We start from the raw sequence: 12990 nt of genomic DNA, 5'->3' as shown, positions 1-12990 counted from the left end.
ACAAAAACAATTAGAATCTTGGTCCTCTACTGTTTCGTTTTTAGAGACAGGGTTTCTCTGTAGCTTTGGAGCCTGTCCTGGAACTTGCTCTGTAGACCAGGCTGGCATTGAACTCACAGAGATCCGCCTTCTTCTGCCTCCTGGAGTGCAGGGATTAAAGGCGTGTGCCACCACTGCCCACTTCTTGGTCCTCTACTGTTAAGCGGCACAATTTTAATACCTTAACCTCTTGGGTCCTAACTTTTCTTGAATGTAAGATAGAAGTATCAAAATTAATATAGCATGTGGGGTGGAGCCTGAGGACTATTGGAAGTTTCATGCTAGCCTGGGTTACACTGTGAGTTTCTGGCCATCCTGGGCTATCGTGTGAAACCCTGACTCACAGTGTGGGGCTGGAGAAATGGCTTGATAGTTAAGAGCACTTGCAGCTCTTTTGCAAAGAACCTGGATTCAGTTTCTAGTGCCAAAAGGGTACTTCATAACCATCTGTAACTACAGTTCTACAGATCTGATGCCACTTTCTGACCTCTGTGGGCACCAGGCAAGCATGAAGTAAACACAAATGCATGCAGGCAAAACACTCAGACACATAAAATAAAATGTATCTTTAAACTTTTTTTAATTAAAAAAAGACACAATGCAACAGAGCAGGAAGCAGGAAGTTTTACAGCTCTACATCTCTTTCATTCTCTATCCTGAACTCACCTACTTTGGCTTTACACAGATGCTGCATATTTGACTTATATAACCAGTGATCTCTTAGTTTTAACTTTATTTTTTTCCCCTTGGGGACAGTGTTGGAGGGCACAAAGTTTGAACAGGGTGTCACTCTACAGCTCAGGCTGGCTTGGAACTCAGTATATAAACCGGACAGACTGGAACTCAGGGGCAAATCCTGCCTCAATCTCCAAGTGCTAGGGTTACAATTTGCAGCCACTAAGTTCAGTTTAACGTAGAAACTTTTTTGTGTACCTGGTTCTGAGAGTAAGATATAAAGCATGTGGCCTCTGGTCACAATATTAAAAAGTATAGAAGAGAAAACAGCCCCAAACTGGACACTGTGGCAGCTGTCTGGCATCCCAGAAAGCAAGAGACAGTGTAAGAGGATGACAGAGTTCCAGGCCAATGTTGGCTACATACTGAAAATTCGTCTAAAAAAAAAAAAAAAAAAAAAAAAAATGAAGGCTGGGGGATGCAGCTCTTGTAGGGTCTTGTGCTGGCTCCCCAGCACCACAAAGACAAAACAAAGAAACACACACACAGGGTGGGGGGAGGACCGTAGAGAAGGGGGGGAGAGAGAGAGAGAGAGAGAGAGAGAGAGAGAGAGAGAGAGAACATTAGAACAGTCCCCATAAAAAGGTTACAATGAATCAAGTATGCAAAGAGAAGTATCTTTCATCTCAGGGTGGGGCAAGAATCTTTCATTTGTATTAGTCATGACCACAATTTGAAATTAGCTATTATTTTCTATATAGATTTCCTCAACTTACAAAAATTCACATTCTGAGCTTACCGACTGAGAAATAATCAGCCCCTTATAAAAAATTATCTTAGTTCTGAGGATTTTGTTTCGTTTTTATTTTGAGACAGTAGTTCTCTGTGTCCCTGGAACTCTCGATTGTACACCAGACTGGCCTTAAATATGCAGAGATCAGCCTGTCTCTGCCTCTTGAGTGCTGGGATTAAAGGCGTGCAAACCACAGGCTGGCAATTTTCAAGATTCAAAATTTCATCAAGACGGTCATGGTGGTTCACGTCTCTGTGATTCCAGCATTTGGGTGAGTGGAGGAACACCTCAAGGTCACTGACTACCTGAGCCCCTGTCTCAAGAAAAAAACAAAACAAGTAACTATTTGAAAGTAAGAAGCAACAATGTAGTTCTAAAGCATAAATGACAGTAAGTCTTTTCTACAACCTAAAAGGGAATAGCAAATTGGTAAAGAACTCACTGCAATTCAGGTTACACCCCACTCAATTTTCAGCATTTTGGACTCTGAGTACCCCTACACTGCCAAAAGTCTAGTTAGTAATTTCAAAGGTTTTACAATAGTACTGAGTTTGAAATTGCCATAAATTAATCTTATTGGATGCTCCACTTTAGAGCAATACAACGTCCTACATAGGTCATTTTTATTATGCTTCCCCCTGCACCCCATCCCCGTGGTTAAGCTATACATAACTCTAGTGTAACCAAGGACTTTGATTTTCTCCACTTCCTCACTGCAACTCAATACTGTAACTCTGAATTTAAATTTCCTGCGCAGGTACCCTACCTTAATCTAGCTGTAACTTTATGCTTTTTTTTTTTTTATCTCCTCATACTCTTAAAAACTACAAACACTAAATAGAGGTTCCATTCCTAGGTAAGACTTTCACCCCAAGCCCATAAACTTCTGCCTCGTTTTCATCTTTCAAAAGAGAGCTGAAGGGAAAACACCGCATGTTAAAAATACAACGCCCGAAGGGAGGAGAGAGAAACACCAGTGAGAAGTACGCTGGGACTGGAATGACCCCAGGTCGGCCTGAGTCTCTGCCAGAGAAGGCCAGGTAACATTTACTCTTGCTGTGTAAGTTTCTTTGTCTCGCAGCCTACCAATGAAGCCTCTTGCACATTATTGTACTACTGTATTTCTCAGTAGTTACAATACTTCTCAATGGGATCCCTTGCTCAGTCCATGAATCCTCTTTAAAGAGCTTGCTGACGATTTTACTGTTCAATTCCAAGACTACAAACCTCCCACTGCAGAGGACAAACCTAAGACAAAAACAGAAATGAATTCTCCGAAGGCTCTTCGACCTTCCTCACGGTCTCTGAACCAATATCTAAGTTACCAGTAACAATGACCCACAAAAGTACAGACTAAACGGGGAAGAGGAAGTATCAGAACAATATCCAAAGAGCACCAAAAACCCAACAGTCGCCTCTAGCATCCCAGTTTCCCACCCCCACTTCCTACTTTCACCGAGGACTCATCGATTCCCGCTCGGGAGGTGGCAAACGCTTCACGAAGGCAGCAGGCGCTGACCAGTCGGGGACGGGTGCTTTCACTGCGTGGTGGAAGGAGGCTAGCCAAGGGCTGGGCAAAGAATGGGAAGCTGAGTGTTATGGGGGGAGGGAGGGATTTAGGGCGCCAGGGCTAATCCCGTCCGGGGCCGGTGGATGGTAGAAGGGGCAGCAGGCGAGCCTCCCGTACGGCGAGGCGAGCCGGTGCGCGGAGCTTTCGGGTCGCCAGCAGGGGAGGACGCTGACTGCCCGACCGGGGGCGGGTGGCGGGCCGCACAAGGGAGGCGACTCCGGTAGGGCGACTGTTTGGGGTGCGAGAGCTGGCCTTCCTCGCCGCCCGAGACCCCTCCGAGCTCACACCTCAAACCTGCTCTTGGTCACTCCGTTCACGTCCCTCCTCATGGGGCCAGCGGGTGCGGCCCGGGCAGGGCGCTGCGGCGTGCGGAGTGCAAAGACAGGGGCCAGGGCAGGCCCGGGAGTTCCGGGAGCGGGAGGCGGCGGCGACGGTAACGCGAGGCCCGCCCGTCGGACGCGGAGGACAGACCGCTCGAGTCCCGCGGGGCCTCCACCACCGCCCGCGGCGTCCGCGGCCGCGACGACTTCCAGTCGCTAGCTCCGTTCTCTCCAAAGCCTCAACTTCAACCCAAAACAAAAACACTCCCCACCTGCCAGCAACGCCGCTCCTCATTGGGCAGAGCCGCCCGGGCCTCGGAACGCCGGGGGAGGGGAGGAGCGCTCGGCGGCGGCGGCGGCGGCGCGAGCCCACCCCTCCCCCACCGGGCGCAGCCCCGGACGGTGAGCCCGCGAGCGGTCGGAGCGTGGGGCGGCCGGGCGCGAGCCCACCGGGACAAGGAGAGGCAGGGAAGTGCCCCAGTGTGCGTGCGTGCAGGGAGGGGGGCTGTGGGGCGGGTGCGAGTGCGCGCGTGCTCGCGGACCGGCGTGGAGAGCAAAGCGGGGACGGACCATCGCCGGAACCCTCCGAAGACTCACCGGCACGCACCGACCCACGCGGAACCTGAGCCCTCAGCTTAGTGTCCCCAGCCCTAGTCTAGTCACTTCCCCGGCGGCCTGAGCTGGCACCCACATCTTCCTGGCCCCCCAACTCCCGTCCTCTATCACTCACTGTTGCCTTGAACCCAAAGTGCAGCAGGCGGTCCCTGCTCGGAGCCATTTTCCTCCGTTTTCTAGACGTCTCTGGGTTGGGGTAGTGCTGCCGCCGCCGCGGGTGCTGCTGCCGCTGCCTCTCCCGCCCCGGTGAATTGCATTCCGGGGTGCTGCGGGGAGGCCTGGGGGGCCGCTGCGGGGCGGCTGTCTCTCAGTGCCTGGCTGCCCAAGGCATGAGCTGGTGGCGCTAAGAGGCGGACCTAGAGCCCAGCTCTGCCCAGGGACTGGTAGCGAAGCTTCACCTCGGGGTCAGGGGGTGCAACGCCCCAGCACTGCACCCATTCCTTGGGCTGGGGGAGGGGCGCACGCCGGTGTGGTGGGGGCAGGCTAGGCACAACGGCCTGTGGCATCCCCGCCCCTCCGGCCGGTGGCGCCCAATGGGCTGTAGTGGCTGCTTGCCCTCCAATCAGGGCGCTGGTTGGTGAGAGCCTCAACCTGACGCCATTTCGGCGGGAGAAACAAGCGTGTAGGAGCGAGTAGGCGGAGGCGTCGGCCCACAGGAAACTAGGACTTTCATTGGACTAGGATATAGAAGCTAGTCCGTGTCATCCTATTATTAATGTAAACTCCAGCCTTCAAGATTCCTAAACCTATGACCTATTGTCCATGAATTAGGAAACAATCTAGAATGAGTTGCCCCTTCAAAGAGAAACAAACTACACAATGTACCAATCCTGAAGTATTAAAAACTATCATAAATTGCGCCTGTGCTCTATGAGGCCACAATACTGCTTTTAATTGCATACTCAAAGCAGTTATGAGTTTGCCTTATACTCTTTTTAGTTTTAATTAGAATCCGATCAAGATGAAAATTTACAAGTGACAAGTGCTGCGAACCTTTAAAAAAACTTAGCTTGCTTACCTTAAAGCACTTTTTTTTTTTTTTTTTGAAACAGGGTTTATGTAGTAGCTTCAGTTTTCCTGGAATTCAAGGGATCCACCTGCCTGACTCCCCAGTTATGGCATTTAAGGTGTGAATCACCACGACTGGCCAAACTTTCTTTTTCCCCCTAAAGAGGACTTCACTTCCTACACAAACTTGCTTCAAAAAATTCAGTTCTTGGGCCCACAAAAACCTAGGTCCACGTTATATTGTCTTTGAATCCTACATGCTTTTAAAGTATTTCCTTTACTTCAGCCAATGGGAAAAAAAAAAACAGCAAAATTTAGAAACATCCCAGCAAGAATTACTGGTGAATTTATAACTGCAATTCAGGAAAAAGTGAGACAAATTGACACACAGATGAATCAAATTTGGGAAAAGAAAAATAAAACTCTGTCTCTTAGGTCTACCAACTGTGCATTCCTGTGGCCCATTTAGAAAACTGGTTTTTATTAATTTGGACTTTTGAGAGGCTAAGCAAATGAAAATATTCAAATGGTAAGGTTTATGGTGATGACTCATCCCTGTCATCCCACCACTCAGGAGGCCGGGGCAGTAAGAACTGCTAGTTCTACAACATACTATGCTGCATAGCAAGTTCTTGCTCGACACTGTCTCAAAGAGACAAATCTCAGAACAAAAGACCACCCCAACTCTTGGGAAGGGAGGGAAGGAGGATAGAGTTCAAGGTCTGGCTAGGCTACATAAAACCTAGTCTCAGAAAACAACAGAGGTCAGCCTGGTCTACATAGTGACCCATTTTAAAAACAAATAAAACCTTCAGAAGCCCATTACTTCTTATCAAAGAAATTTATTTGTATGTAAAGCAACAGTTTTTTGTGATGTTTTAGAGGGGGGGAAATCCCAGAATTTGTACTCTTTCAAAAAATGAAAAACAAAACAAAATATTTACAGAACAGCCATCCACACAGAAATCAAATCAGAACTACTGTAAAGACCCTTCCCACGGCTCCTGATGGACATTTCTAAACTCAGAATTTAAAGCTCTGCTCTATCACTGAGCTTGTTTCCCAGCCTAGTTTCTAAGATAACACTTCCTGCCCCTCCAAAAGTTAACTCAAGACAAATAACTGGGGGCAGGGCTAAAGAGGAAAATAAAATACAAAATGAGATTACCCAGGGATTGTGAATGTTTCCTACACCGACATCTGCTGTGACTCAACTTTGGATACTATGTGACTCACTGGCTCCTCTGAAAATTCACGATATTACTGTTCTAGATTTTCAGACCTTGGCCTGACAAAAGGAAAATCCCATTCAAGAGTTATCAACCTGAAGCTGGCTTTGGCAATTATATAAGGTCCCCTTCCTCACCTTGGAAACACTTGTTTTAAGATACAATTTAATGAATTTGAATCTGAAAAATTCTTGTACATCAGCGCAGACTTTGTCCAAAGACCCTTAACATGAAGCCAGAAGACAGAAGAATCAGGTCAAACTAAAAATACAAGAAGTCCACCAGCAGCAAACAGGCAGATGTTGACTTCATGTCCATGCCGTCTTTTGATACAGGAGACTGAGTACACCTGGATGGGAGGGAGGTGTTCCAGGCTTGGTTTTTTCTGCTTCTTCTCCTCCACCCTGTGGAGAAATGCAGTGCTCCCTGGTTCCCAGGCAGGGTGAAGCAGTTTAGCCCCGGCTCCCTGTTAAGCAAGTTCAGATGCTGTGTCATTGAGTGGGGTGTGCCCATCGACATTTCAGGGGCTTATCCTTCATCCAGATCCTAACTCGGGATTCTTTGATCTGGGATGAAGACAGAAAGAGAGAAAAAGCTTCCCAGTTTACTCATTTTGGTATTTGTTGGCTCTGCTTGGGGGGACTGAGCCCCTTATAACTATGCAGTACATTTCCCCATGAGAACATCCCCACCCAGAACAAACTTTAACACCATATGACTTTAACTTTCCTGCAGAAACTAAGAGGAGAGGATTCAGAACCAGGTGATAGACTTCTGAGAAATCCAACCTGGCTGTATATCTGAGATACTGCCACTGCATCAGCACCACAAGATAAAGACTCAAGTGTCACCTTGCTCGTGTCCTCGTTAGTGTCACCCAAGACAGTGAACTCTGATAGGGTAACAGGTAACTTTTCTGGCTCCATTTTACAAAGTTTTGTTTCCTATTTATTGCCTTGGGACACAGAAATGGCCGAGTTGTTGAGAACCGATGACCAGAAAAGGGAGAACGCCACAGGAAATGAGAAACAGTCAGGAAAGAAAGCCACAGTACATTTTCCGAGTCTATGCTAACTCCAACCTGCAGAGTGTCGGATATAGAAATCGTCCGCATCTGATGAAGTCACTCCACTTATAACATACACAAACATGAATCACCTGGCTTTTTTTTTTTCTTTTTGCAATCCAGAAGAGTTGTGCTGGGGATTATGCCCCATTCCGCTGATAAAGATCCTGAATGGAATCATCAGGAATGGCACAGTGCAGGTGGCAAAATCAAAGTAAGGCCGCGGATTTTTGAGAGGACCCTCCAAATACTGAGAACTTCTGTTGCACTCAAAACGGTCTCCTGGATTTCTATATTTATGAGAAGGGTTTCATTTGATGTCCCTCAGAATCCAGACTCAGACCTGTTTCTCCAAAAAGGTCCAATTGTGTGCTACACAGTAGCAAGGTTTATCTTCATGCTCACTTAGCATTCCAGGCCCGTTACTTCAAGTGAGCTTGAAATTGTTTTAAGTGAACTATGGCTGCATTTTTTAAAACTGTTTATCTTGGGGAGCAGACAGTAGAGTGACTAAAGTCTGAACTCTTCCTCCTCGTGATGAAGAGAAACAGAGTCCAGCTCTTAGGAATGGCATCAGCTCTCCTGCAAGCAAAATGCTGGGATGTAGACTTTTGGCACATTGTGGAACTAGGAGAACTATTAGTTCTATAATGGTTTTCATACCTTAGGGTTTAGAATCTGAAAACCCTTATACCCCCAAAAGCCACCCTTCCTTTTTAACAACAACAAAAAAAAAAAAAGGTAAATCTTTTAACTGCATAGGGAGGTAACTTCTATTATTCCTATGTCTGAACCCTGTGAAAAACCTCCAAAGATAATAGTTTTGGTTTTTCTAATTAACTTCAAAGACAGGCTCTGATTAACCTGTGTGGGCTTGATGCTGCAGCATCAGCAAAAGCTGCAAGCTCCCCACCACCAAACAAACCTTGCCCTTCCTGCCTATCATTCTGAACCATAATCTTCATAGATTTAAGAACAAACATTGCATAAAAACAAACATTAAGGATTAAAATATTACAAATAAATAGCTAAAATAATTTTCCCTCCCCCAATCACTCGTACGAACAGACACCAAACAATGCTTTAAGTGTCCAAAACTGCCAAAGTCCTTCCCTTGCCCATGCTTCAAATGGACAACTACCAAAGGTGAACAACCTTCATGCAAATGCATCAAGGAATGTATTGCTTTTTCATTTTTCTGCCCAGCCCTTCAAATACATGCACTAAAATGAGTTTAAAGCATGTCCTGAAAATGGAAAAAGGGAGAAAAAATATATATGAATATTTCCCACAACAGTTTTCCCTCCCTTCCACCCCTCCCTATCTTAAACAAGTATTTTTTAACATTTCTTTCTGGCAAAGGAATATGACTTGGTGAATAAGCAACCCCATGGTCCCTTTAGTAGGGCTTAGATATACTTTTGTAAATGTACCCGGCGTGGTGTAGAGGCCATGCCCATTAGGAATCTCAAGCACAAATCAGGCCTATCTGACTCACCCCTTGTGTTGGTTTACATGTGAATGTATCATTAGTTTCTTCTCTAGACTTATCTGTTTAGAAAATAAAGGTTCTTAATTGCCAATCAGGGCCACATCCATAAGATCATCATCTTCTTCCCCAATCATAAAATCAGGGCTGAGCCTTGAAGACCTGTCTGCAGATAAGATTGGGTTATTTGTCATAGATAATGTCTGATCTGAAGAAATGGGTGATTTAGACCAATTCTCTGGCTTGATGCTGTGAGACTTTTTCTTGTCTCTGTCTTTATCGCGGTCTCTGTCTTTGACTTTCTTCTTTTCCTTTTTGTGCTTCTTATGCTTCTCTGTGCTGTATTCTGGAAGTGGTCGAACCCCGTCATCGGAGCTCGGACTGTTCTGGTAAGATTTCTCCGCTATGGAGGAGCCTGACTCACTTTCACTGTCCACATTCTGGGGTGTATAAGCTGGCGACTTACTGTGGCTGGGAGAACCACGCTCATGCTTTGGAGTGGAACCACTGATCAATGGAGAACCATAGTTTTTTGAAGAGGCTATCTGTGGCCTCAGCCCTTCTCCAGTACTTTCTCCTGGTTTCTGTAGAGTCACTTTGGCTTTAATACTAGGGGAGCCTCCATCATGTTTGCTGATGATAATTTTTGCCACACCCGTGCTCCCCACACTTTTTGACTCTGAGGTCTTCTTAGAAGAATCCACTGAGCCTCCAGAAGTAGAAACCTTTGATTTGTCTTTATCACTTTTCTCACGTTTGCTCTGGAATTCCCCTCCTGCCACGTTATGTTTAGAGGACATGGGATGGTTAGAATTTGTGCTTACTCCCATCTGACTCTCCATTGGATCCTCACCCCCAGGCCCACTGGTGACAACCCCGTGCTTCAGCTTATCTATAACAGCTGTCAAGGAAGGCTTCTTATTCCTACTGGGAGATTTCCCTTTGGAACTCCCATGCTGATTCTGAGAGGATGACATGGAAGAACCACTTGAGGAAAACGAGGAGGAAGATGGTGTACAAGAATTAGATGCTGGGGGAGTTTTCTGAGACATTGAGCCTGAGGATCCTGACCCTGAAGATGACTTCGTGCCAGAACTTGAACTAGTTCCTGACATATGAGAACCACCAGAACCTGAACTGATAGGGGACTTGGCTTTAGAGGATGGGGGAGTCCCAGGAACAGGCTTCATTGGAGAGGAAAGCTTATCTGATCCTCCAGGAGGCCTTGAATGAGAAGGGGATATGTTTGGTTTACTTATAGAAGGATTCATAAGTGATGATGGCTTGCCTTGAGGTTTCATCTTGGTACTGCTAGACCCACTGCTCAGACCATGTTTGGTAATGGGAGACGAGCCTGGCTTTCCCCCAGTCTGAGATGAATTTTTTGACTGGCTGGATCCAGAGGACCCCTGGCTAGAATACATACTGCCACTTAGCTTGGAACTTGATGAGCCTTCAGACTTACTGCTTTTCATCTTGCCTGAGGTGGAAGCAGAAGACGAGGAAGAGGAGGAGGAAGAATGACTATGGTGGCTTTTACTGCCAGAGGAAGACACAGAACCACTGCTGGTGTACTGACTGTGAGAGGAAGGCTTGCCCACCATCACTGTCCCCTTAGGAATCTGAATAGTGATTTTGGGGATGGGCGGGGTGGCAACACCTGGGGGAGTCTGAGACCTTCCTGAACTGCCTGGAGATTTGGATCCACCTGTACTGGTGGGTGGGGTGAAAGGCCTATTAGAAGAACTGTGAGATGGAGACTTGCCCTCAGTGTCTGCTTTCTTTCGCTTTGGAGGCTTATCTTTGCTCTTTCCATCATTGGAAGGAGTTCGGCTGCGCTTGCCTGGTTTGCTGTCTAACCCAGGGCCTGATACACTGCCAGCACCAGTGCCATTACCTTCCTTTACCCTCTTTTGAGGTTTTTCTTTCCCTAGTTCTCCTGTGGTCATTAAAGGACTCTGACTACCACTGTGGTGTTCCATAAGATCTGTAGAACCCAAAGCCTTACCAGCTACTGATATAATACTGAAGTCAACTGTGTCAGCTTGGCTACTGTTCTTAAATTTTGTCTCCCCACTATCACCCCCAAGTATTGGCATCCCCAAAGTATTTAGTGCCTGAGATGCAAATCCTTTGAAATCATCATTATCCCCACTCTGACTACTTTCATCAAAATATTCTTCTCCAAAACCACTTTGGCTTTGGCTGTTCAACAAATCAGGATTGAAATCTACTCCGTCAGGGAAAAAATGATTGGTAGGAGAATCACTACTGGGGCTTGCAGCTGCATCAGCAATAAGGTCAGCTGGATCAGTGTATGGATTTTCATTATTATTAGTTTGAAAGACATCAGAGTCAAAGAGGGCACTCTGAGAATGCCCAGAACTTGAAGAATCTCGAACAGGGGTGCCAATAGGTGGGCAATCATCACTAGTGCTGGGAAGCTTTGAGGCTTCTTCTGCAATGTCTGAAAGGATATCAGTTACATCTGGGCCAATGCTGTCTGAACTGGATAGACGGACCATCCTTTGAATACTGGGCTGGGGGTGAGGCACTGGTTGGGGGTAAGTTGTAGGGGGAGTACTACACTGGCTTGGAGCTGGAGTGATATGTGGTGTGTCCAGCGCGTCAGCCGTCATGCTGACATCAAACATAGGGTTCTGGGAGTCGACATCCATTGAAAAGAGCTCTCTCTGAAACTCGTCTTCAGTCTGGTGCTTGGATTTGTCAGGCGGTACTCTTGATGACTTCTTCTTCTTGGTCTTGTTGCTCCCCGAGCACATTTCCATCCGGGGTGATCCGGAAGAGGAGTTCTGCCTTTCTAAAGGGCTGCTTCCATAAAGGGTTGAGAAATCCTGGGCAGGGTTATCTTTAAGAAGGTTCATGAGCATCGGGTGGTTCTTGGTGTTGCCGGCCATCGAAGAGACAGGTGGCGGCGTGTGATGAGGAGGGGTCGGACTCGAGCCAATGGTAGACCCCCCGTTCCCTGTGATTTGCAACAAACTGGTAAGAATTGGGTTCTGAGACACCTTGCTGAAGTCCTCCCCATGGCCCACCGACTCATGCCGATCTCTGATGCTCATGCTCATGTTAAACAAGGTGGTAATGGGACCCCCCGGAAAGGTGTTGGTTGGTGTGGTGGTACCACTCATTGGGTTGTTGCCTGTGGCCATGCCATACCCTGGGCTGCTAGCCGGGGGCAGGTTCTTTTTCACCATGTCTTCAACTGTCTCTGCAATGAGGGACAGTGCTGGGGTGTCAGCCTGTATGGTTTCAGCCTTCCTCCGAATAGCCCTCATCGTCACAGGGATGGACATACATCTGTAAGATAGGAAGAAAGAAAATAAGGTAGCGCTGGATTCATTAGCTGATGAATAAAACCTAACATTTACTGGGAACAAAGAGCTGTACTTTTGTCTGAGATTTAGTTAAGCCTCACGAGGTTTTAGTTAGCAATTTTCAGTTAAGTAATCTGTAAAACAAGAGTAATTTTACCAAATTCTAAAGCTTTGCATATATTAATCCTAAAAAGAACTGTGATTCAGTAAGCAATTATTAACTACTTACGAAACACACACTAAAACTAAACCAAAATAGTTTTGAGTCCAAAAATAGTTTACAGTGAACTAAAGAAAGCTAGTCCTCAAGCATGGGTGGGACAAGAACTGTGAGTTCAAAGCCAGTTTGAACTACAACAGCCAGAGACCGTTTCAAAAATAAAAAGTACGCTGTGAGTTCGCGGCCAGCCTGGTCTACAAAGGGAGTTCCAGGACAGGCTCCAGAGCTACAGAGAAACCCTGTCTCGAAAAAACAAAAACAAAACAAAAAAAGTATGGAGAAACAAGGGAAGGAACTGTAATGATAATGGAACATAGTAGGAAATTGCCTTCCTTTTTCCTTTTGGGGGCTTCACATGGCCACAGGTGATACAGCAAAAGGACCTGTGAAAAGTACTGATGCTGCTGTGCAGTACTGCTTACTTCTAACTCCCGGGTAAATTTACACTCTGCACATACTTTTGAAAAAATTTTGCTGCCGGGCGGTGATGGCGCACACCTTTAATCCCAGCACTCAGGGGGCAGAGGCAGGTGGATCTCTGTGAGTTCGAGACTAGCCTGGTCTACAGAGCTAGTTCCAGGACAGGCTCCAAAACCACAGAGAAACCCTGTCTCGAAAAACCAAAAAA

At 46.6% G+C, this 12990-nt stretch overlaps 2 protein-coding genes and 1 long non-coding RNA gene across 6 annotated transcripts in view; 1 reads left to right on the top strand and 2 right to left on the bottom strand.

Moving 5' to 3' along the window:
* Fbxl20 (F-box and leucine rich repeat protein 20) overlaps window positions 1–5781 on the bottom strand; it is a 70521-nt gene extending 64740 nt beyond the window's left edge. The window contains exon 1 of one of the 2 annotated variants that reach the window (XM_026789847.1): window positions 4128–5781. In XM_026789847.1, the coding sequence (XP_026645648.1) occupies window positions 4128–4175 (48 nt within the window). In that variant the 5' untranslated portion in view covers window positions 4176–5781. Of the gene's footprint in view, window positions 1–3364; window positions 3889–4127 lie in introns of those variants that run through there. The other variant, XM_005368296.3, reaches the window with a different exon arrangement.
* A 65-nt stretch (window positions 5782–5846) lies between these two features.
* The window catches only part of Med1 (mediator complex subunit 1), a 46971-nt gene continuing 39827 nt past the window's right edge, over window positions 5847–12990 (bottom strand). Inside the window, exons 17-18 of one of the 3 annotated variants that reach the window (XM_005368295.2) lie at window positions 11985–12125; window positions 5847–6815 (exon numbers count right to left, since the gene is read on the bottom strand). In XM_005368295.2, the coding sequence (XP_005368352.1) occupies window positions 6785–6815; window positions 11985–12125 (172 nt within the window). In that variant the 3' untranslated portion in view covers window positions 5847–6784. Of the gene's footprint in view, window positions 6816–7149; window positions 12126–12990 lie in introns of those variants that run through there. The other 2 variants (XM_026789846.1, XM_005368294.2) reach the window with 2 other exon arrangements.
* On the top strand, window positions 7080–9738 carry LOC113458464. The gene is made up of 3 exons (XR_003378842.1): window positions 7080–7156; window positions 9158–9193; window positions 9664–9738. It is a non-coding gene; the product is annotated as an uncharacterized LOC113458464 (long non-coding RNA).

Source organism: Microtus ochrogaster, unplaced genomic scaffold (genome assembly GCF_000317375.1).
Source record: "Microtus ochrogaster isolate Prairie Vole_2 unplaced genomic scaffold, MicOch1.0 UNK31, whole genome shotgun sequence".
In the NCBI taxonomy this organism is placed as follows: domain Eukaryota; kingdom Metazoa; phylum Chordata; class Mammalia; order Rodentia; family Cricetidae; genus Microtus; species Microtus ochrogaster.
This window is presented reverse-complemented; position numbering and strand designations above follow the sequence as displayed.